The following is a 24577-nucleotide window of genomic DNA, read 5'->3' as shown; positions in this document are numbered from 1 at the left end:
CGGGACGCGGCGCTCTCGCGAGAGGGGCGTGGCGGGCGGGCGTGGCGGCGGGAGCCGCTGCAAGTCCCAGCCCGGCGGCCCGGCCGGGCTGCACGTGGGCTCGGCGCGGCCGCGGCGGGCGGCAGCGGGACCGGCACCGGGACCTGCTCCTGCTGCGGGCAGCGGCGCCGCGCCGCGCCATCCGTAAGTACCGCCGCGGGCCGTCGTCCGACCCCTCGGGGAGCGGCGGGGCCCCGCTGCTCTGGGCTGTCAGCCGGCCGGCTCCCCGCAGCGCAGCGCCGCGGGGCCGCCGCTCCCGGCCGGGGCGGGGGGTGCTGCCCCCCGCGCCGTCCTCCCCGCCGGCTGCCGCTCGTTAGGCCGTGGCACGGTCCCGCACAGCCCTGCTGCGCCCAAGGTCGGCGCCGCCGCGCTCGGACCCCGGCCCGGCCCGGCCCGGAGGTCACCCCCGGCGGGGCGGAGCGGAGGGTGCGGGGCCGCCCCCGCCCGGGCTGCCCGCAGGCACGGCGGGGGCTCCGCCGGCAGCGCCGCTCCGGGCCCGAGTGCGCCGTGCCGTGCCGTGCCGGCGGGCAGCGGGGCGGGCAGGCTCTGTCAGCCAAGCAAGCGGCGGCTCCCGGTCTTTTCCGCGTTTGCATGTGTGTTTTACCCCTTGTTTCCCCCTCGACGGTAGCGAAGGCGATTAGTGCAGCTGGGCAGGCCCAAGCAGCCGTGCGAGGTGGCATTAAACGTGATTCACACCGTGCTGCAAACCGTGCTGTAGCTGCTTAGAAATGAAAGGGAGAGATGACATAAGTGTTGCGGACTGGGTAGTAAAGATTAAGGATGCCGTGTGTTGTCTCTTGTATGTCTGGTATGGCAAGGCTTGCTTGTGTTATGGTAATAGCCGATAAAAACTGTTATTAGCAAACTCTTCAGGTATTGCAGTGACTTCTGTTTGTTTGTAAGCCAGCACGGAATATAGTCAGGAGCAAAGGAATTAAATTATATTGCTACTGAGGAAGTAATGTTTCTGTAGCCTTGCTTTCCTGAAAGAGTCCTTGTTGTTTGACTTTTTTCTTCTTTTGTGTTGGTTTGTTTTTTCTTCTTTCCCCTCCTTGAAGCAAGGAAGATCTAAGTTACTCGCGTCGCAGAACTGGGCAACTTGATCTCTGCCTGGCCACGTTCTTTATCGCAGCCTAGTAAGTTATACCACGAAGCAGGGAGCACAAAATGAACAGGCACCTCAGTAAGGGCATCCTTTTCATGAAAGCTACCTGTAATAGTAGGAACCGGCACCAAAAGCTGCATTTGACCGCGGTCCGTCTGTTGTGGAGAAGTAAGGGGCTGCGGGGCGGCAGTAACCGTGCCGTTCTGTGTTTCCAGGCCGGTGTGCTGCCTCGGGCAGGTCGCACTTGTGCTGGCACACGCTGGCTGTTATCAGAGCCCCTGTGGACTTTGTCTCAGGTGAAAGGAAATGGCTCGTTGCTGTGGAAGGTAGTAGCAGGAGATTTTCTCCTGTTTGCTTTGTGCCTGTGAATGATCTACCGAGTTACGGCACCGTGTGTGCGCGGTACGGCCGAGGAAGAGCACGTGGCGTGCTAGAGCGCGGCACAACTGCTCGCAAGGGAGGAATGGCTTTTGGTAATGCGTGGACCAGAGCTGTGGGAGCAACTGAGCCGAGCTTGCTCCTCTGCCGGGGGTCACTGTGTGACCCAGTTCAAGTCACTGAGCCTCGTCTTTAATGAGCTTCCTGCGTAAAGGGTAAAATACTGGGCAGGCGTCTGCTGAGCTACTGTACCTGTCATCTAGTAATCTCGGTGTACCTGTGACTCTGAAAAAGGATAGTAGGGCTTTGCTGTGTGTATCTTGATGGCACAGTTTAGTTCTTGATTAATTGGTTTGCTTGCATGTGCTGCCTAGAGCGCTGAAGGAAATGACAGCCTTTGAGTAAGTTAAAAAGAGCAAGAAGCCTGTAGAACTTGAGCTGTGCTTGAAGCTTGCAAGAATCCACCTTATTGCATCGCGTGCTGTCCTGGTAGCACTCATCTGACAGTCCCTCAGCTTCTGTTCCAGCGTTTGAGCTCTTGAAGGACTTTTAAAAGCTCTCATGGGACACCTGTGCTGGGGGATTTAGGCAGGTGAATCTCGCCATGATTGTAATGCTGTCCTGTACAACAGGGCTACAGGCTGTTTGCTCTCGGACACGAAACAAATGATATCGTTAGGCTTGGAGGGTCTGCATGGACGGTGCTGCAGGAACCCGGTTGTCGTGTGTTCTGGTAGCCGCCTCTCACTTAGGTGTGCTCTCCTTAGCTGCACCGAGTTTGAATACCCGTCCTAGGAACCAGATTCCTCCTTAAAGATCTCTGGAGATGCTTTGAGACACTAACACTGAAAATCATCGACTGCCTAGAAAGCCTTGGCTTTACCCTAGGCATTCCACAGTGCCTGAAATTAGACAACAGGAATTTCCCTCGCCACCCAGGGTGTGAGATGAAGGTACCTGCAGTTCAGATCCACCACGGTACGTCGGTTCCCAGTTCTGGCAGGTTCTCTTGAGAGTTATACTGTGACAGGAGTTGGTTGGTTTGAGGATTGCAGCCAGAGCTGTTCAGAGCCAGCAGCAGTTGATTTGCTACTCTGAGACTTGTGTTCATTTTGAAAACATTGCAGGCTGACTTCAGGGGTGTTTGAGAGCAAGTGTACTTTTGCAGTAGTAGAGTTATCTGAAGAGCATAAAGCAACATATCCCACTTATCTAAGGCTCTCATCTTTCACGTGCACTTAAATGGTGTGAAAAAACTATTCAAGGTATTTCTAGTGTCCAGGGAGACTGTAATAAGATCAGGGCTGGTATCCTAGGTGCCCTTAGCAACATCTAGAAGTAATGAAGAACATCAGTTAAAACATTAATTACTTTTAATTGTTTAATGTTTCAGATCTAATGACTAGCCTTTTTTTAAATCCTGATTTCTAACTACAGTGCTTCTGTGGAACTCTTAATGCAAATGGCTGTTAAACTTCGTGAAGTGATGATTAACTTTGGGCAGCCACTTTCAGATACTTGGAAGAAGCCATTTTATTCAGCAGGTGCTTAATATTTCCTAGAAATTAAGGCTGTTGAGTTTGCTTCTCATGGGGATGGCTGAAGGTGATATGTTTGCATGTCACTCGCTGCTTTTGCAAATGAGCTGTCTTCAGCTGGTTTACTGTGGCTTTTTTTTATTGTCCACTAAAAGCATTCTGTTTAACTTTGCTGCTTCTGCATTTTTTACCCTGGCTGGAAGCTGACTCCGAATATATGGGCCCTGCACGTTGCTATTAGCAGAGTTGAATATTTCATAAAAGATCATTTAAAACCATTCTTCAGCAAACAAATCACTGCTTGCAGACCTGAAGAGGTCCCATTGCCTTTGACCTCTGCTGCCACCTGGCAATGAGGATGAGAAAGTTACCATGTGCTATAGCTGGGTTTGACTCCCTGCGTATAAATAGCAGCAGTTCCTGGCAAAAGCTCATGATCTGCGTGTGCCTCTTGTGTCGGGGACATTCGCTTTGCATAAGGATAAATCTCTGAATTGGGAACTTGAAGCCTCTGGAACAAGGATTGGAGCGTGTGTCCCATAAACCTTAGGGCTGTGACCCTGCAGTTGCCCCTTCCTTAAAGAGTTGCTTCTTTTGTTATCAGCTGGGACTTGTATGCTATTTCTTCTCAAAGTGCAAGGTTAGGAAGATTTTTTTGTTGGTGTTCAGGAGTGCAGGAAATAATTTAGCACATCACTTCCCTAAAATATTTCAAGTTGAATGGAGTGTAGTGTTCTGTTTGCTGCCTGGTTAGGAGAATGGGCTCCCGCCCCTCGTGCTGGAGTGCCTATTTTCTGTTCCCTGTGTTTCCGCCAACTCAGTGTGACTGTGGGAAGGTCACTTAATCTGCGTCTTGGCTTTGCTTTTGAAAAAAAAAGCCTGCCAAAGCTGAGGAAAGGATGCGGCCTGCAATCTTTGGGGAAGCCTTTCTGCGTAGGAGAACAGCCCCTAGCGTAATTTGGGCAAGGGCTTGTAGGTGCTACTGTGCTGCAGATCAAAGCGAAGCATGTCTCTCTGATTAGGGCTCAAGTATCTTGTGTAACTTCTCGTAGCAAGCTTGTTAATGCGGACACGTTCTCTCCCTGCTTGCTCAGTCTAAATGACTCTTAGTGAAACTTTTGCCGTTCCTTCCTAGCGCAGATGAATATAGAGTGCCTTTTTCACAAATGTTTGATATTCTTCCTCTCTATGTGCTTCTGCAACTTATTCTCAGCAAGGCAAGCCCTGGGCATAAGGCATAACACCACTGCTTTTTGCTTTTCTGTTTAAGTCTAGTCCAGCTTTTGTTTTGAGAAGCTGTTTATCAAGGTCTCGTTGCTGTGCGTGGTAAACCTCCGAAGTGAGCCGGTCTTGATGCTGTTCTCCAGATGCGTGTTTGGTCTCAGTGCTGCCTCTCTTCTCGCTGTCTCTTGCAGCGGTATCAGTGTGTTGTGATGTAAACCTCACCGTTCGGTCTCCTTGAAAATTCAAGCCTGTTATTTGTCTTGTGTGCAGAGTACGTTGGAAGCCTTTGGTTAGTTTAGCTCCTGAGTGTTGTGCATGCCTGTTTTGTGGAAGCTGATACAGATGCCAGGCATCTGACTTAGCTGGTTGCTTTTAAATTTTAATCTATAAGCTGTACCTGTAGTGGACACTACACTGTGTTGCCCACAGCAAGGGCTGCGTTAGCCTCGTTGGCGTAGAAGCAAACAGAAAATGCTAAGTAGTGGATGTACTTTTTCTGAAATTCTGGAAAATAATTTGTTCTGTTCTCCAGCCTGAGTGAAAATGCAGGAAGAATGAAGGATGATAAAATCTGGATTTGGCAAAAAGTTTTGTAATGTGTTGGTAGATTAAAAGGTAATAAAAGCTGCTTTGTCTGTACCACGGAGGACTGATTCTCTTCTGTGAAAAACGCTTTTAAAAGAGTTGAACCTGGACTGGTAGGGGTGCCGAGGAGGTAGCTGTTCGGAAAGAATCCCAACAACTGATGTCTTAGCCTCTTGGCTGTAAAAGTGGTGTTCACTCCCCGGTCAGGGGTACCTGTACACAGGGTGGGTTAGTCTGAATCGGAGGACTTTCTCTGCCGTTTAAAGCCGGGTGATAACAGAAAGGTCGTGTGGCCTCTGCCTTATGTGCTAAACTCTCTTGGCCAGCTTGAAGAAGCAGAACGTTTGGTCTGGCTCTGTTTCTGGAGGGGACTCCAAAACTGGCCAAAAAAAGCCTCCACCAAATTTTGAGGAATAGCCAAGAAAGATAAAGATGGTGTTGGTAAACTGGTGCCTGAAGTTTGCTTCTGTGGCTGAGATACCTTTCTGGCAAAGCAGTGAAAAAGTGATCCTGCCTTCCTCTGTAATAGAGGATTCACAGGGAGATGCTAGCTTGGTTGAGAAAATGATAAATAATGAAATGATTGGAGCAGGAAGGTAATAAGATACAAAGAGCAGTAAGGAGCTTGATAGTCTGATAGGGTTAATGTTAATTACAAAGTGTAACCGGTGGCTCATTGCATAGCAGGAGCGATCAGCTCGGGGCCTTGCATTAAGCCATTAGGCGGTGCAGGTGGTGAGGGTTGCTGGTGGTCGGTGCTTGTGTACGTGTGAGCTTCTTGGTGGTTTCCAAAACATTTGTAAAAACACCCTGCAGTTTGGCTGGGCCCATACTTTTATTGTAAACCTCCGCTTTTGAGTGCGTAAATAGAAACTGTTCAGAGTCCTGCTTTTGCCTAGAAGTGATACTGCTGGAGCTGTGCTGGGACGCTATTTGGCTCCCGAGTGGGAGAAAATACACAGAAGCGGCGGCTGTAAAATTAAATATTAATAAAGCCCAGGCCGTCAGTGTAGCAGCTTCAGCTGCGAAGGAGGGGAGTGAGCTAGTGAAGGAACATCAGTGAAGCTGATTATGCTGAAAGCGGTTTTTATCTTAGCGATAGGACAGCCTGGTGTTGGTGGTGTTTCTTGTTCCAGAGCTCTAGTTTAGCTCTACAACAACCAACTTTTTCAGCCTTTTACTTATATCGTAATTTATCCCTCTGCAAATAGGACTGTTGGTTCTTAAATATTTTAAGGCTGTGGAGGGGCTTCATGAGTAGTTCTCATTCACAGAGGAGCCTGTTTCTCGAGCTCTGTAGCTCATGTTAACTGGGCTGTGAAAAGGTGGTATTGCTTAAGGGCTATCTCTTGCTGTTCTTGTCTTTCAGACTGGTGTTTGAAGCAGAAATTGCTGCAGAACCTATACTTACTTAAGTATAGAGAAACTTATTATTCACTTCCTTTTACAGTAAGTGCCATCCAGTTTGAGATCTTGCTTGCCTGGCTCCTACCTGTCTTTGGATGTTTGTAGCTACCGAGTCGTGTCTTCCGAGCTCTCACCGCTGGGTGATGTTGGGTTTGATGGCAGCACACCAGGCCGGCCTGGGAGAAGAGTGTGGAAAGGCCGCAAAGTCCTGCGGCTGATTGACCCCCTGGTGATCAGGAGTGTGCGATGCCAGGGCACGCAGATCTGTCCTGTAGGGTCAGCCTCTGTGCTGCTGACCCCTGTGAGCAGAAAACCTCTTTGCTTTCCAGTTTGAACCCCTTTCCAGCAGGACCTGGAAGAAGCAGGCGATCCCTCCGTTGTGGACTGTCTGCCTCCTTTACCTTCGTGTGCAAAACAAAGAAGCTGCAGTTTAGATATTGCAATGCCACATGCCAGTTCAGCTTTGATGCAAATACTTAGGCCAAGTGTAGGTCAAGTTAGTCTTTCTATGTATGTTTCTGGGCAGTAATTTCTCTTACTTTAATCTTAATGGTGGGGCCTCCAGTTCTTTAGGTTTTTGTCAACTCCTGTTCTTATGCCTCCTGTAAGGTAGAGCATGTGCTACTGGTTATTTTTAGCATGGAAAATTTTAAGAGCCCACGTGGTCCCATGTAGTTTTAACTGTGCCAGCCTCGTCCAGTTCTCTGTCACCCAGATAGTATTTATTTCCCGAGTGCTGTATCGCTAACGATAGGGTTTGTAGGGAGGCCTCCTGGCCTTGCTGTTGAAGCTACATTTCCAGTTGAGCTGCCTGCTTGTTTCCTCTGTGATCCTTCAGGACGGTCTTTAATTCCAGCCTTGATTTCCACTGCTTTTGGGGTCTGGAAGTGTAACCTCTCAAGCGCTGGGGCAGGAGGGAAGCGGAGGAGGCAGGGACCGGCAGCGCTGTAGGGTACGTCCCTGCGAAGCATGGGGGCTCAGTCACTTGGGATTTGTCCTTGTCTCTCTTCTGGTAGAGACTTGAAGCAGCTTGCCCCCAGAACAGACCTGCTTCTGCGTAGGAAGCCCTGAAGATCTGGAGCGAGTGCTTGCTGAACTTCCCTCTTGGACCTTGAGAATGAATTATCTGGCTCCTCTGTGAACCTCGTGCTGCAAGCATTTCTAACCTTATAAGGATGTGTACGCTGAAGGGTTGTTTGTCCTGGCTAGGGAGAAGCAAGGTGGCTTAAAACTGCTCCAGGACTCTAATGCAAACAAGTAGAATAAGTTGACTGTCCTTGGCTTTTTTTTTTTTAAGGTAGGTGAGTGTGTGCGGTCATTCTTGTCCTCATCTCCCTGATCTTTACCAGGAGCTTTCCATAAATCAAGTCAGGATACAGATTTGGAGAGCCGCCTGACCCCTGCTCTCCCCTTGGTGTCTTAATCCCATCCTGACCTACTGTGGGTATTATTTAGCAAGTTGGAAAAGTCTCGTGTCCTAGCTGCAGCTCTCCGGCCATGCCTTGATACAAGGTGTGACATTTAGACCGGATTCCTGACGTGCCAGAAGGAACTGGAAGTGGCTGGTCGCGCGGGGCGAGCGCGTACGGTGTGTGAGCTCTGCGCTAGCTTAGCTCTGTTTTTGGCACGCGGCCGCATGCGGCCCTGCATGTTGGGAAACGGCACTGGGGCATCCAGCACTTCATACTGGTTCTGGCTTCTGCAAGCTGATCATCTCCGGTCCGAAGCCTCTGGAGCTGCTGCGCTTCCCCAGCTGGCTCCTCCTGCCTGGAGAGTGCAGGGGCTGTTGGGCCGGGCTCCCGCCAGTTTGGCAGTGTTTAAGGCCATGTGATTTGACAAGTTGCCATTTTCTGCTCTGCTGCTGGCAGGAAAATCCCAGGCTTTCTTCCCCCTCTGTGTTTAAATGATCCCATTGCCCCTGCAGTCTTGAACTGGCTGTCAAATTGGCAATAGAGAGAGGGTTTTGTCGCTCCTAAACGTGTTGGAAAACGCACGTGGGCTTTAGGAGCAGTCCTGTGGAAGAAATGAAAGAGAAGGGAGTGCTGCATCTTGCAACTGTTCAGTTGAGCAGGTTAAAAATCAGCCATCTTCTAGGCATCACATAAAAAGCGACGTTGTGACCAGCATAGCAAAATCAGGCCACCAAAGTCTTCCTGTCCTGTGTGTGTAGGGAGACGTTTGTTGGCGTTGGCTGTGCCCTAGCCAGCCCAGTGCTTTAGGATGTCTGCGGGCATCTTGTGCGGAGCCACTGCCTCTTATCCCTTCCTAGTTGATGGAAGGATGTGGAATTCCCACGTAACACGATCACTGATAGCAGAATGCAGCTCGTGCTAAAACCAGTGAAAAACATGAAACTAAAGGAGCTTCACAAGGAGCAGTAGGCTAATCTACCAGTCCCCGCTCGTCTAAATATCACATCTTTATCCTAAATGATATTGATGTTTAAAATGACTCTTGGAACTGTTTTGTCTGCCAGGCTTCGGGACGGGCCTGTCCTTTGTGGGGCACCCTGCCGCTGTCTTCCTGCGCTGCAGAATTGTGTGGGACTATTGTTTGTACGGTGGGCGCAGCTTAATAGGGAATCCGATAATAATAGGGCTGTCTGTTTAATCAGGAAAGCTTGCTGGGGATGGACTTATGTGAGCTACTTTAATTTGAGTTTGCGGTAGGCCTGTGAGACAGCTTGTAGGGTGGTTCTGCCTTCATTATAACAACTTAAGTGGACAGCAGATGAGCGCTCACAGTGTGCCATTGTGCTGCAGGGCATAAATGTGAACCTTTTGTCTTAGGAAGGTACAGACTTCACCCTTTCCATTCACCAAGTTCCAAAAACCAAGCATCCAAATTATTGCATAGGTTTGGGTTTTTAATTCCAAATCTCAGATGTTGCCATTAACTGAAAGTGCATCCTCAGCAGTGAGCCCTGCTATCTGACTGTATAAAGCCGGCTGGGAGTAACTTGGATTTAGAAGTTATCAGATATGAATGTCCAGTGAACACAGACTCAAGTTGCCTGTGAAGAACAACATAAATACCTCATTTGTGTTGTACTGGAGATGTTACTGGATTTCTTAAATCGTGTCTGCAGCTGACCTTTGATCTGGCGTTGAGCAAGAAATTTTCTAGTCCCTATTTTTGCCATTCATTTATTTGCTTGCCTCAGTCATTAGGACTCTGCGGTAAACAGTACGGAAGCAAGGCTGGCGTCTGAGCTAGCTTGGATAAAGTTGTCTGTCTGCTCCTGTGGGATGGGAGGGTGTGGCTGGAGGAGGTGAGAAATCTGGAGTGAATATTAAATTATCTGAGGCTCGGATGCTGGGTTTGAGCCTGAGGGAGGCATGTTTTTGTCCCCCAGCTAGAATGTAATCGTGAAAATTGGGGCCCCGAAGGAGAGTTGTATTTGGAAGCCGTGGTCAGAATGCTTGTTCTGATAACAAAAGTTTTGGTTTTTTTTTTTTTTCCCCGGTTGAGACAGACTAAGCATTGTCGACAAACGGACTTGGTTGTCTTCTCTTGTCTAAGAAATATTGTGCTTCTAAAGAGGAACTAGATAATACTCTTTTCCAGTGGGTGGTTCCCATTTCTAGGACTTTGCTGTCTCCTGAAAACAACCTTTATTTTTGTTGCTCATTGGCAAAAGTCTTGGGTCCCGTTTGAAGAAGTCTGTTGTGTGTAAGCATTGTCAGATGTGGAGTTTTGCTTTAATTCCTGCTCAGTGAAAATATAAACTGTAAGTGCTTTGCAGCAAGGCTGATCTGGGGACGCAGGTAACAGTTTAGCTTTGTGTTCCAGCTGTAGACTTCTCTGAAGGAAAAGGACAGGCATGTCAGCCCTGCCTGGTGTAACCAGGTGAGGGCTGTAACTGGAGGGGCATGACTGGGACGGGAGCCTCAGCGGTGTCCAGGCGGGGAAGGGTTCACACGCTTCAGGAGTAAAAGAGACAGGTTTCAGCTCTCAAAAGTCAGAGGAGTAGCAGCTGTCAATGCAGTAAATTCAGATGTAGAACAAACTTTGGAGCTGGCTCGCTAAGTAGTAGTGTCTCTGTCCAGGCTGCTTTTGCTAGACAAATACTGCTTTTATAAGGGCATTATAGCATATTTCCCATCTTCACTGCTGCAAAATCTTGTAGAGGGACTTCTGTTTATTGGGAGACGCTCACTTCATCAGGCTGTAGTTGCCCTTTGTTTAACAATTCCTACACTGCGCATGCAAAAGTCAACGGAGTAGCTGCGTGTTGCTGTTCAGCTCCTACTTAACTGCAGACTTCAGCCGTGTGCCTGCACACCAGCCCCTTGCAATGCTGCGGGTGAGAACGTTTGCAAAGCCTTTGCCTTCAGTGAGTTGTTCGTTTTAGAGAAGTGTGCGGTGTCAGCCTATGAAACTCTGGAGAATGTGATGCTGCCTTTCACGCGGAGAGCTGGGGAGACCTGCAGCGTATCACGTCTGTGACTTGGATTGCTTGTGGTACGGCCGCGCTGTGAACCCAGCCTGATGCTGGAGACGCTCGCAGTGCTGGATGCTGTCCTTGTGTGCAGGACTGACCTGCGAAGGTGAGACAGGAGAAAGAAGGTGAAATAGTTTTAAGTGTAAAGGTGAGGGAAGGTGAAACGGATGAGTATGATGGTGAGAAATGTGCAGATAACCCTAGTCTGAGGTAAGGATCTTGTTCTGTGGTCTGCCGGTGGAGCAGAGACGGGAATTTAAAGGGCGGCTGGCAAACAAGCCTGTTCACGCTAATAGAAATACCTCAAGGCATTTATGAAACTTTAGCCTTCCCGTTACCTTCCCTATGGCTATTTTAACAAGGTTTCTGTTTCTCCTTGTAGATATAATTGCTGAGGCCCTGTAAAATGGCTTTACGCTTCCGCAATGTCATCCCATATGCCATACCTGGAGTGCTGGCGCTTCTTGGCTGCTGGTGGATCTATTCCCATAGAAAAAAGCATGCAAGCTATCACAACAAACAAGCAATAGCCGTTGAAGAAGAGCAGCAGGAAGAAGTGCCGGAGGATGATTCATCACCCAAAACAGAAGCACGTGTTCCTCGAAGACTGCCTCTCTCCTCGGTAGAGAAACGCTCAGAGAATGAAACCTCGACCTCGCTGCTGTCAGCAGGGTCGACGACGCCCTCTCTTCTGTGTCAAACTCCTGAGAGGCCAGATCTCTCACAGGACCTTCCAGACCTGTCAGTAACGACAGTTCAGCCCAGCACCCTTGAGGACGACAGTGAAAAACTAGAAACAACAGGATCTCAAGACGAAAGCAGCGTCCCTGCTTGTGTTTCTCCCCCTCTGATCTCAAAGAGCGCAGAGTGTCGCAGCAGTGCTGCAGTGAGCCTTATACAGGATTCAGGCTCTGGTGCAAGCCAAGATCAGCGGCCATCGGCATCGGTGACACTGACGCAAAAGTCTTTGGGAATCACGGAGATTAGCAATGCAGAGCAGTCAGATGATTCTTCATTTAAGCCCCCTAAGGAAAGCCAGATGCCAGAAATTGTGCTATCGGATACTGGCTCTGTGACAGCCCTTTGCTTGGGATTGGAGAAGGAAGCCAATACCCCACGAGCCTTTCTCAATAACGAAGTTGAAGTTGTATCAAGTCACAAAGATTCTGCAGTGAGCGTGTTACCGGATAGTTTGGAGTGTGCCTGTTTGGAGCAGTCCAGGGAAGAAGAGATGTCCGAGTCAATAGCCAGTACTGTACCTGTGTGTCAGGAGGAGGACGCACAGCCAAAAGGAGATGAATTGGAAAGAGAGAAGATTGGAGGAGTGAGTTTGGACAAGGAAGAAGTTGAGAAAATTGAGCAAGTAGCAATACAGATCATTTCCAAGGTCATTTTGGCAGCAACTGAGGAAGTGCTGTCTGGTGCTGCAGGTGATGTGTCCGCTCAGATCTGCCAGGCTGCTGCCGGCCGAGGTGACAGACCTCTGGAGATGGCAAGCGTTGTTTCCCCTGCTTGGGTGCTTGCGGAGGAAGCTACGGTAGCCGATGAGAACACTGCTGTGAAGGGCGATGCTGCGGTACAGACGTCCCCGCAGACAGAGGAACAGGATCAAAGTGTGGCAGATTCCAGCCGTTTAACACACGGCCGTTTATCCGGCCCTGTTCAGGGAGACACAAAAGACTGTCGGATGAAGAACCGTGCGTGCAGTGAGTCCCAAGGAGTTGATCGGACTCCTGTGGAAAAGCATGGAGGGTCACTGGAAAAGTGGCCTTTGGTTATGGAGGACTCTGGGTGCAGCACATACATGTCCGAAGGTGGGACAAGTGTGGAGGACTCGTTGCAGAACACAATGCTGTCTGTCGCGTCAGGCCAGCATTCGGACTCACTGAGCATATCTGCAACCCAAGACACATCTGCTGAGCAGAGCTCAGTACCAAGTGAAAAACCTCCTACTTTGAAGCTACCTGGAGACAGCGAAGTGCCATACAGTAATGGGATACTGAAGGAGGATGGTCCAGACTTGCGTCATGAGTGTGGCAGGGCAGCAGGGATGGATGGAGATCCCTCAGGAGGTAAGGGATTTGAAAATCATCCTACAAAAATGTGGTGAACAGGCATTTTATGTGCTTCAGAACATGTTCAGGTAAATCCCCTTCATGTTTAACTTCCCCAGTAGATGAATATTTAGCCCTCACGTGCAGGTGGGTACGCATTTGCTCTCAGCATTCCCATCTCTGTAGGATCCCGTGTTAGCTGGGTGATCTTCAGGGTATGCTGCAAAGGGATGAAGAGGCTGGGCCCCTTTCAGCACAAAGCTTATTGTGCTTGTGCTTGAGTAGCCCAGTGATATGGACCATGTCTGGATGTAGGCCAGGCTGTTGAACATCTTGCTGGTTTGAGACCTGTTGATACAAATGGCTTCTGCTTCAGTTCAGGCAGCCTCTAGTAAGCACTAGGTTCTTATCTGTGTTTAGGGGCTGCTGCTGAAAGGAAGCTGTAAGGCAGGTTTCTGAAGTGCTGCTGGATGAACCAGGGGAGTTCTGATGAATTGTGATAAAATCAGTTGGTTGCAGACCAATTACCCTGAAGCCTTTTTGCTTGGAAGGGTAGGTGCACGCCAAGAAATCCCAACAGGGAGCAATGTTCAAGGAGTTCCTCCATCTGTCTCTGTGTTGCTTTTGCCTTCTAGATCCTGGATGGTGTGTGCCTGGCAGAATACAAAGCTGTCTGAGCAAATGTTAACCTGTGTGACCTTGGGGATGGATGTTAAAATCCTTTATAAGACCCTGTGGTGCCAACAGCCCTTAATGACAGGATGTCTTTTGTAATTGCTACAAAGCAGTGGGAACGCTGCTTGTTGCAAGACGTGGGGATTGAGTTTGCCAACAACTCAGGATTAAACCCACAAAACATTGTCACTAGTGAGAGTAACCATAGGAAGAAAATGGGTTTGCCTTCTTGTGAACGGTGGTGTGACAAGAAGGTACGAGAGTGTGTTGTGGAGCCTGGTGATGACAAGGGCTGAAAGCTCTGCGCTGAGAGAGCTGGAGGGTAGGGAGAGGGGATATGGCAGGTAAAGCTGATAATGTGGCTGTGTTGGCTAAGAGGTCCTACAGCTGACCTTCACACCCAGGCTGTGAGACTTAAATCCTCATCCTTGTCTAGGAAGTCTATGGCAAACAGCTGCACTGTTTGCTTTTGACTTTCTAGGCATCTGTGCTGTGTTACTAGTTAAGATGTGGCAAATGTGAAGCAGATGTTGGGTTTCTCTGGTCTTGGACTAGATGGTCTGAATGCTTGCGAACAAGTGAGGATCTTCATGCAGAAGCTTGTTAATCTGGAGGAAGGATCAACCTTGTGTTACACTGACTGTATGTGGGATCTGACCAGAAGGAAGCTGTTTGAGTTTGTCCCCTTCCCAAGGAGAAGTGTTCCTGGTATTGGCTGATGGCTTGGGAACAAAACATAGCTCTAGGATCTTGTTTCTTCAAGCATATGACAAACTTGGGCAAGAGGCAATCCCCTACCAGTGGGCACACCTGGCACTCAGGTCACTGTGCAGCCCCACTTGGGGTGGGAATGTAATGTCAGTGCAAAGAGCAGAAGAACAGGTTGCATGTCCCTTCCTGCATGCCGAACTCCCTGTGAAGAGCCCTGTTTAAGCCATGGGGAAAATGCGGAATACCTTGCGGCAGGAGCAGCTCAGTGTTGATGCTCGCATAGCTCTCATTCAGCTGGTATCTTCAACTCAGTGTCTTGTCTCTGCTGCTGTGTAAGGTGTCACCGTATTTGAAGGACACGTGCTGAACTCGGGCCTCCTTCTGTTGCATTCCCAGAGGTGTGCAGGTTTTTCTTCCGGAATAAAAGGAAACTTCCAGTAGGTTATGTGTGATGGGACTTTACCCTTTCTGAAATGCTGGAGAACCTGATACAGGAACATCCCAACTGCACGCACAGGAAGAGCTCAGTGTAACCTCTCTATGAAATGGTGTATTTTCATGGCCTTGTGTCTGGTAGCTGGATTGTGTGGTTTGTCTGAATGCTGACACGTGTGCATGTCTCGTAGGTTCGGATGTAAATAGCGTGGATTTCGTGGACAGTGGCTGTGCCATGAGGAAGACAGTGACTCGCCAGAACTCTAAGCTAGGAGGAGAATCCAGCAAATCCGACTTCATTATCTGGGAAATAGAGGTCCCAAAGGTAACCAGCCGCTGGCCTGCTCGCGCATCCTGCCCTGCCCTACATAGCCATCTTCTGGTCCTTCCAGTCTGGCACTGGCTGAATGCCGTCCCAGGGAGATCAACAACAAATCAAGGAGGATTTAAGCATTTACCTCCCATTAGGACTCAAGAGGAGTGAAGAGCCAGTACACAAGTGTAAACGAGAGGCATGTCAGGGCTACGCCCAGGGTAATGCTGGTTGTTGGACTCATTATTCCCCATTATCTTCCACCCCAATCTGTTAGTCTGATGCTTTGAAAGCATTCAGAAGGCTTTGAGGGTACACAGTTATTAAGAGCAGGTGATGAATTTTTTTCCTTTCCACTGTGTAGGAGGATTATGTTTCAACTGCCTGTCCAAACCCTTCCTCACAAGCTGAATGCTCATCTGAGCTCTTTTGTGGAGCTGCTGTGTCTCTGTCTTTATAGTGAGCTTTCTTTTGGGTTGAGAGATTGTGTTTTTTAGGACTATGTTCATACCTTCTTCCCTGCTTTGTACATGCAAAATCACCTGTGGCTCTCCTGCACGGCATTGCTCTTGCAGTTGTGCTTCTTGGCAGACCTGAATGCTGAGGGCCAGTAGAGAGCAGCTCCCGGCAGGATAAGCACGCCGCCTTGAGTGCTTGGATGCTGTGGGCCCAGTGAAGACATGTAACACGCATTTTAATGGATCAGTAAAATGCAGGCTAAGGAAGCAGTTCTGCAGCAAAAAAATACGTTTCAGTGGTTAGTGAAGACAGGCTGTCACTTTTCTTAAAGCAGCTAACTTTACATTGTATAGGATTATCCATACTGAGTTGGGCCCAACACGTCTGGTCCCTGACAGCGAGTGGTGGCAGATGTCAATGGAAGAGTAGAAGCGACAGGGCTTGCACAGACATCTCTTCATCACCTCGCGCTGCTCCCCAAGGACTCTGTAGTCTAATGGGCGTCACAGCCTGGTTTACTCTCCTGTGAATTTGTCTACTCCCTTTCTAATCTAATTAGCTTGTTTAAAAATTGCTAAAACTTAGTATTTCGTATCTGAATGAAAAACGCATGTAGCATGCTTTTTTTTTTAAAAAAAAAAAAGTGGTGGGGGATTGGGAGAGGATACGACTTTACTTGACTGTAGGAAGACAGTAGCCTTTACCAGGCCTGGTTTTGTCCCATCGTGACTTTGTGTCGTTCTTTGAGACATGAAGGTGGATCTATCAAATGAGCTGTATCTGCCTTGACTTATCAGAGACCAGCTGAACTCAGCGCTGCTCCAGCATTGCCTTGTATTTATCCTCCTTGGCCCTGTGCTACAAGAACTAGGAATGCGGGTGAAATAAGCCACAGAAAACAGGCTTGTTTGATCTAAGTTTCTCTTCCTGACTGTTGCTTTCTTGTCGCTTTCATAAAGGAATTAGTCGGCCGCTTGATTGGCAAACAAGGAAGATATATGAGCTTCTTGAGGCAAGCGTCTGGTGCCAAAATTTATGTCTCAACGCTACCTTATTTCCGTGACTCCCAAGTCTGTCACATTGAAGGTAAGTGGAATGTCTCTTTATTCATGGTCTAATATGTAGCTTGGGGGTCTTAATTAGATGGGCAAAAAATCTAAACAGATTTAGCGGCTTTGTGAGTCCAGTGCTTTACAAAACTTTTCTGCTCAGTGCTGTTACAGTAGAGGTGTATGCCAAGTCGCCTGTGCCTTGGCATGCAAACCCTCTATCCTAGAGGTGAGAATGCATTTTAACATCTCTGGCTGCTGTGGTTTAACCAACACCTTTTGCAGGATCACTTCAGGCTTGAAGGAGGAGCTACAGGATGTGTATCAGCAAACGCAGTCTTGACTGTGAAGGATGTTAGACTAATTGTGGCTGAAAAATATCTGCCAGTGAATTGGGTTCATACTGGAGGCTAAAGCTCTTGAAACTGGGGCCTGGCAGTCTGAGTTGCTCATGTTGGTCTGATACCAGGTTACAAGGACAATCTATTAAAACTTAAGTTGTTGATGTAGCACAGAAGGCTTCTGGTCGCTGTATTGCGTCACAGGGTGGGGATGTCCTCAGCGTATCTGTGCTACAGACTTTCTGTGGGATTTTTGTCTTCCAGGCTCCCCGCATCAAGTAGAAACAGTACTGAGCCTGATTGGCAAGAAGTTCAAAGAGCTGTGTCTCACCAACATCTACGCTCTACCTCCACCAACACCGTTGACGCTTCATTCCCTCCTTATGACTGCCTGGGTAAGTCCCAGCTTGCTGGCTGTGCTGATGACAGGGTGGAAGGCTGTTGTTGGTCACTGCTGTCATAGTAGGCTATATCCATGTGGCTGGTTCACAGATGCCTTCAAAAGCCATCTGGTTTTGTGTGGCTATCTGTTGTCCAGCTTGTGTAACTGTTACAGATCAGGTTTATCGACCTGTTCTTCCACTACTGTTTCCATTCTGCTTGAGCTGAGAAATGTAGAATCATAGAATCATTTAGGTTGGAAAAGACCTTTAAGATCATCAGGTCCAACTGTTAACCCAGCACTGCCAAGCCCACCACTAAACCATGGCCCTAAGCACCACATCTACACGTCTTTTACATACCCCCAGGGATGGGGACTCAACCACTGCCCTGGGCAGTCTGTGCCAGTGCTTGGCAACCCTTTTGGTGAAGAAATTTTTCCTAATATCCAATCTAAACCTCCCCTGGCGCAACTCGAGGCTGTTTCCTCTCATTAAGGACCTGCCCTTCATAAACCCACTCTGACTGGACCTGATCCCCTGGTTGTCCTGTACGTGCTGTGTGATGGCACTCAAGATGATCTCCTCCATAACCTTCCCTGGCACCGAGGTCGGGCTGAGAGGCCTGTAGTTCCCTGGATCCTCCTTTTGGCCCTTCTTGTAGATGGGCATCACATTTGCCAGCCTCCAGTCAACTGGGACCTCCCCTGTTAGCCAGGACTGCTGACAGATGATGGAAAGTGGCTTGGTGAGCACCTCCGCCAGCTCCCTCAGTCCCCTTGGGCGGATCCCATCTGGCCCCATAGACTTGGGTGTGTCTAGGTGGTGCAGCAGGTCGCTGACCATTTCCCCTTGGATTATGGGGGCTTCATCCTGCTCCCCGTCCCTGCCTTCCAGCTCAGGGGGCTGGGTGCCCCCAGAACAACTGCTCTGACTCTTAAAGACTGAGGCAAAGAAGGCATTAAGTAAGCCCAACACAATGGTTGTCTAGCAGCCAGGGCAAATCACTTTGAAAATGAGACCTCTGTGCCAAATCTTGGACAATCCTTGCGAAGATTGCCTTGGTGTTTAAAACAAGGGAATCCTTGCAAGTTGCACTGTGTTGATAGTGCAGCATGACCTGACCTGCGTCGTTTCTGACTCTGCTCACTGATCTCTTGGGTAAATAAGTCTGACAGCTGCTCTGTGCTGATAGTCTGTTTGTGTACAAGGTGGGCCCCACCCCACGTCTGATTTCCTTTAGAACAGCGTGGAGTAACAGTGAATAGCTTTCTGCTCCTGATCCAAAGCAGCCTGTGGAAGTGGAATACCAGAGTGCCAGGGCTTTTCCACCCATGGCTCTAAGCCTCAGGAGTTGCTGGTGGAACATGAAGCTGCTGTGAATGAAGCTTGTGTTGCAATGAACACTGAGAATTTCTTTCCTCCACATGACAGCTGTTCCTCCCAGATGGAGTCACCGTAGAGGTGGTCGTGGCAAACCAAGTCGATGCAGGGCACATGTTTCTACAGCAGCATACACACCCCACCTTCCATGTCCTGCGTAGCCTGGACCAGCAGATGTACGCCTGCTATTCTCAACCTGAAATTCCAACCCTGCCAACTCCGGTAGAAGGCAAGTAACTTGGTTGCTCACAAATTGTTCAGTTGAGAAACTTCTTCTAGGGTCATGCAAAAGCCTGAGGCCCCTGAGTTAGGCTTGGGAAGTTTCCCAGTGGATGAGAATGTGAGAGTTCACTTGTCACTTCATCTTTTTTTTTTAAGCTGCTGCCAGAGTACAGATGTTGCTCTACTCCTCTTTACACCAGTCATCCCTGGAGTACCTCCCCAGCCACTTAGTTGCATGTTGAAATTCAGGATGAGATAAAGTCTGTTTCAGATTATTTCCGATCAACTTGACATCTGGTGTATTTTTGCTGACAAAGTGTGGAACTACTCCCAGATCTTGATAGCGTCGCTGTCTGCACGTGGTGTAAAGTGGAGGGTGCACCACATGTGGAAGGGTTAGCGCTTACTTTCCTTGTTGGAGACAGACCTCACTGTTAGTGACCAAAGGCTGCGAGAGAACTGGATACCTGGGTAGAACAGCGTGGTAGTGGCAGACAGACTTGGGAGTAAAACCCACTGCTCCTGCATCCCAGCTGCAGGCCCTGTCTGATGGGGTATGGGTGGTGTTGAAAGAAGATGGAAGCAGCATGAGAAATGCTGTTGATTCTCAGAAGATAACACTGCAGCCCTGCTAATGCCTGAAGTGCTGATTTCTGGAAATCCACTTATACTGAGCCTTTTTTCTCTGTACTCTTATGTTTTGCAGTTGGTATTATATGCGCGGCTCCAGGCCTGGATGGGGCATGGTTACGGGCTCAAGTTATTAGCTACTTCGAAGAGACTGGTGAAGTGGAGCTCAGATACGTGGACTATGGAGGATATGACAAAGTGAAGATTGACACACTCAGACAAATCAGGTCTCTAGTTCCTCTTCCATATCTGGCTTGAGTCTTCATCAGGGGCATCCATATCATTTGAATTGCTTATAGGTTTTTCCACAGCTGAAGTGGGAAATGGTAGAAAGGTTTGTCTCAGCAGCGGGTGTGGATTCCTTGGGAGCACAGCAAGCTCTTGCAAGGCTTTTTTGAAGGGGAGAGGAGAGGAAATTGCCACTTCTGCCACTTTAGTGTGGAGGCTGAGCAAAAGGATGCCTTCAGGAGGCCCCAAAGTGTAGTTAATTGACGAGCTAGGAATAAGATTCAGATTCTCTATGTCCCAGCCCCATTGGGTGGGAGAGCCGTGTGGGATGAGGGCTGTCTCACACAAGCCCATTAAATACTTGATTGTGCCCCAGAGGTGGGAGAGAAGCAGTACAGCCTCCCTTGTGGAGGTGCTTTTTGCTGGGAGCCCAATCCAACTTGGCATGCTAATCAGACAATTTATTGCTGCTGCTTAGATTGCTAAGAGAATAGTCTGATTTTTTTTTTGACTGTCATCAATTTTAAACTGAATTCCTATTAGAGCAATTGATTAATCAATGTCACCTTAAAGAATACAAGAGTAACTTAAAGCCGTGTTCTTATTCTGACTGATTCCCTTTTCTTTAAGGTCTGACTTTTTATCACTACCTTTCCAAGGAGCAGAAGTTTTACTAGACAACGTGGTGCCACTTCCAGGTAATGGAGCTCTCAAGATGTACCGCTGCTGCTCCTCCTGCGGGTTTAAATGGATGCCAGCTGTGTACAAGCGATGATTCTGTCTAAAGTTTCTCCCCGCTATTGCAAGCTCAGCCTCTGATGTGACTAGGGCAAGGATTGGAAAAATTGTATTTTATTCTTCTAAATGTGCCAGCATAGCATAACCTGTCAGACTCCAGGGGAAAGATGATAAATGTCCAGGCTTTTTCCTGCATGGAGGAGAGAATGAATTACTTTGCTAAACAGCAATTTGGCAGGACTGGCAGGGTATAGGTGAAGTAGCTGTAACTCCCCTGCCGCCTTCTGTCATAGGGTAGCTGTAAATGCAAATTCAGTTTTTAATCTTCTAGACAAATACCTGACACTTTCCTACTAAAATGACTGATGTGTAGTTTTGTGTTCAAGACCACCCTCCAAGCACTGGAAAAATGTCAGTCACTGCCTAGAAATGCTTTGTTTTGCTTTTTTTCTTTTTTTCCCCCCCTTTTCTAGTGGTGTTAGAGATACATGCTGTACTGGTGTCTAAAAAGCTGCCCTTCTGGGTGCGGAAGGGGTGGCTGTAGGGGCCGGGGGTCAGGCCAGGTTTCACCCCTGGGGTTTGTGGCTGGTAGGACGCCAGGAGGTAGAGGCCCTGCCGAGGCTGTGGATGGATGGCAAGGTTTAAGCTGCTTCTAGCAGAAGTCAGTGACTTGCATGTTCCCTGAGGCAATCGACCTCCTTCGGTATTCGTGGGGTTGCAAGGAGTTTGCTTGCTGCTGGAGATCAGGGTGGGGAGCACGAAAAACTATTTTGCAGCAGTTTGGTAGGAAATAAGCAACTTTCCTCCAAAATGAAAACACTAATGTCTGGCCTACAGTGTAGGTTGTAACTGTATTGCCTGGGACGCAGGGATTTCTGCTGCGTTACAGGTGCGCAGTTAGCAACAGCACCCACGTAAGCTGTGCGGGCTGAGAGACTTGAGCGGCCAGTGCTTGCAAAGAGCGTGTTCGGCACTGTTCAGGTGCCAGCCAGCCGGTGGTCCAAAGGCCATCAGCTACTTATGTTCACGTTAACTTAGCTAGTGGCTTTAGAAAGCACTTCATCCTTCCCTTCAGCAACACAGCAGGCATAATACTTGTATGATCTCCAGCTTAATAGACTGGTTTCAGCAAATGCCTACAGCAACAGTAGGTGAGGATTCTCTGGCCTACGTTGTGTAGGAGGTCAGACAAGATTAGCTTAATAGTCCCTTCTGGCCTTTAAAGCCTGTGAATATCTCATTTGTTTTCTCTTGTTCTTTTCTTTCCGAAGACGAGGATCACTTTTCATCTGAAGCTGACGCTGCCGTTAGCGAGATGACCAGAGGCGCGGTCCTAGTGGCACAGGTACAGGAGAGCTGTCTGGAAAAGTCTCGTTGCCGATTTGGCTGCTGCTGTTATCCTCTCTGTCCCCTAGCACGCTGTGTGTGTTAAAATCAAAACCAAAGCCAGAGCCTGTAAGCCTGGCTGCTGGGCAGGGTTCTTGTTGAGAAATCTTGGCGCTGAGAACTTCCTTGTGTAGCATCAGCACCGCTCAGGGCTGTGTGGCTGGGAAGGGATGCACATTCCCTCGTTACCCATGCGGGCAGGGAGGAAGGGCACCGGAATGGGTTTACAGCGCACGAAGTGGCCCGTTGTCCAGCAGATGAAGCATTCATCTGGGCCTGCGCTGCTTTGCCAGTCTCGGCTGTCTTTGCAACGCTGACATCTGGGATCTGGCCTCTGGCTGGCCAGCAGGAGGAGTAAGGCTTCTGGCAGCATCCCAAAAGCTTCTGCGTGCAGTGCCTGATCTCGACGAAGAGGCGCTTACCTCTTCTGAAGTGCCTCTAACAGTGGCTGTAGCTATCCGCGTAAGTTAATTGGGGCGAGTGGGAAGCTGATAGCATTTGTGACGCTCAGTCTCGTAGCTTCCTTTGGTTTAATGCAGTGCTCAAATGCATCACTAATTCTGGCAAGGATTTGAGTGCCTGGAGCGAACTTGCCAGCGGGGCGTCCCAGCTGCCTGGTGGCAGTCGCTGCGTTTCCTCCCGCCTGCACAGGAGTTTGAGTACCTGCGCTGCAGTGAATGCTGCTGGCCTTGCATCCTCCGTGGCTCAGACCAGAATTGCTGCGCACTGATGTTTTTCTATGTTTCCAGGTGACAAATTATGACAGTGCCACAGGTCTGCCGCTGATACAGCTGTGGAACTTGATGGGAGAGGAGGTGCGTATGTTGACATAACTATTTGTTCAACACTGTTAGAGTTTACAAAGACTTTTTATTGTTGATTAGGAACTTGTTGATGTATCTTGCTACTGGTTTGTTCACCTTTCTACTGTTTTTTTATCTGCCTTTAGGTGGTGTCGATAAACAGAACTCTGGTGGAAAGAGGATTTGCTCAGTGGCTTGACTACTAGCAACGTCCTAGATGCCTCGACAACTCTTTCTGCAGAGAAAAACAAAAGAAGAAATCTTGTTTTGCACTTGTTACAATTTGGTTTGGCAACCACTCATAAGAAGATATGTTTACACCTGTGTGCGGAGTTTTGTGGTCCATTGAAACTGGTTTTGCTCAACTGTTACCATTTCACTAGAAACACATACCTCATCTAAGTGAAAGGCGGGGTGTTAAAAGCCATAATGACAGGTACTGTAGCTTTAAAGCGAAAAATCCTCCCTGGCCTCTACTCAAAAGTTGAATGGAAAAAACCTTAAAACCTTTGGGCTTGCTTGAAGCTAGCAAATGCCCCTGACACGTTAACTGTGGTTGCATTTTTGTTCAAGATGCATAATGCCCCATGAACTTGGTGTCTGTTTTTCCTAAAAGTTGCATCGGTTGTCCTTTTTTAACAGGCTCTGCCTATGAAATTGATGAATGTTATTAAGGAATTTCATGTTTGGTTATGGATTTTTCTATATCGTGCCACTAACCTGCACAAACAACATTCATCTTGTGTCTTCCTTAAGCGAGAAGGTAGACGGATTGCATTCGTTGCACTTACCGTGGCACATGTCTCACTGCAGTCGTGGTTTTTAGGCTTGATACGCTTAAGGAAGAAAGCTGCTCTGTGCGGATGCTTGAAGTGCAGGATATGTTACCACTACAATTTTTGCTCTGAAATGTCATGTATTTAAAGAAAAGAACTGATTGCCAAGCCCAATTGTAGTTTATATTTTTCTAGCTGTGCAAGTCTGTAAATATATATAAAAAGAATTGTAATATTTTGTACAAGAAAAACACTGGAAACAAAGGGAACTTTACAGAAACTTTTTCACACCAAAATGTCCTATGTAGGTAGAACTGGTTTGGAGTGCGTTAGGGTAGCCGACATATTTGGAGCATCTGAATGCTGGGAGTGTTTCAGCTCTGCTGTATACAGGATTAGTATTCCCTTAGATTGCTGTCTGGTTTGAATTGTGATCACTGCATTCTTTGCTATGTTGCTGTACAGATCTGTTTAAAAAAAAAAAAGTAACAACTTGGCATTAATATTGCAGTGGTGTTCTCAATTTTTTTTTGCTCCTTTTTAGATTTCTATTACATGTTTAAAATTTTGCTCAAAAGTAATTGAAGCTGACTTAATACTCTTAAACACATGCCCTCTAATGTATATCATTTTAGATATGTATTGAGCTGGGATTTATCGCTGGCAGAGAAGCTACTTGCCAGGAAAATGTTGATGTAGTCAGTCCTGGGAAGTTTTTTCAGGTGGATTCAAGGATGTCCTTACATCCCGTGAGCTAACACGTCAGTGCATCACACATTTGGATAGTTGCCTACAAAAGCATTTGGTCCAATCTCTTCTGATATGGTATGGTTATATCCTTTTTTTTTTTTCTGAGTTCTCTCCGATTTGGCACTTATGATTTAATGTTCATGTTTGCAATAACATCCAATGAAAACTAAATTTGGTAACTCAGTTAAATCTATAAAACATATATCCTCTTGGAATGTTTCTTTCCATTTCAATTAAAGCTCAAATTTTAAGCCGTCCTAATCAAACTGTGATGACTAAGAGCCTTCATTTCCTGACCTCTTGCGATGTAGGGTTGGGAAGGGGGCTCCATGGGATAAGCAGGTGAGAACAGATCCTGATGGCTGTTCAACAGATGCAGAAAGGTGAAGCTTCAAATTTCCTGGGGTTCCTTTTCCTTCCAGCTGAAAACTGGGTTTATTTTTATGATTAATTACTTACTAGAAAGCCTTAGTCTGAGCACTGGTACTCAAGGCTGTTAAAACTGTTAGGTATTTGTGGAATTA

General features: G+C 48.0%; 1 protein-coding gene across 2 annotated transcripts; it reads left to right on the top strand.

Annotated features, from left to right (window-relative positions):
- The first annotated feature begins 53 nt into the window (after nt 1-53).
- On the top strand, nt 54-24264 carry AKAP1 (A-kinase anchoring protein 1). 2 transcript variants are annotated; one of them, XM_087752069.1, is made up of 11 exons: nt 54-183; nt 11103-12792; nt 14787-14920; nt 16327-16453; nt 17022-17152; nt 18572-18749; nt 19449-19599; nt 20231-20298; nt 21610-21683; nt 22474-22539; nt 22674-24264. In XM_087752069.1, exons 2-11 carry the CDS (start codon nt 11127-11129, stop codon nt 22731-22733), a joined length of 2655 nt encoding a protein of 884 aa, XP_087608195.1. In that variant the 5' UTR covers nt 54-183; nt 11103-11126; the 3' UTR covers nt 22734-24264. The 2 variants fall into 2 exon arrangements, with proteins under 2 accessions (XP_087608195.1, XP_087608196.1); XM_087752070.1 differs by lacking the exon at nt 54-183 and adding an exon at nt 10661-10826.
- The last annotated feature ends 313 nt before the right edge of the window (nt 24265-24577 follow it).

The sequence above is a fragment of the Nipponia nippon genome, unplaced genomic scaffold (assembly GCF_047370975.1).
Source record: "Nipponia nippon isolate SJK-2023a ecotype South Korea unplaced genomic scaffold, ASM4737097v1 scaffold_15, whole genome shotgun sequence".
In the NCBI taxonomy this organism is placed as follows: Eukaryota; Metazoa; Chordata; class Aves; order Pelecaniformes; family Threskiornithidae; genus Nipponia; species Nipponia nippon.
Note: the sequence above shows the minus strand (reverse complement) of the source record. Positions and strands in the feature narration are given on the sequence as shown.

Bases quoted from the DNA above. Each gene is read 5' to 3' on its own strand.
- AKAP1 (XM_087752069.1), top strand. From the start codon at position 11,127: ATGGCTTTACGCTTCCGCAATGTCATCCCATATGCCATACCTGGAGTG. The intron at 12,793-14,786 runs GTAAGGGATTTG...CATGTCTCGTAG, and splicing joins GGATGGAGATCCCTCAGGAG to GTTCGGATGTAAATAGCGTG. The intron at 16,454-17,021 runs GTAAGTGGAATG...TTTGTCTTCCAG, and splicing joins CCAAGTCTGTCACATTGAAG to GCTCCCCGCATCAAGTAGAA.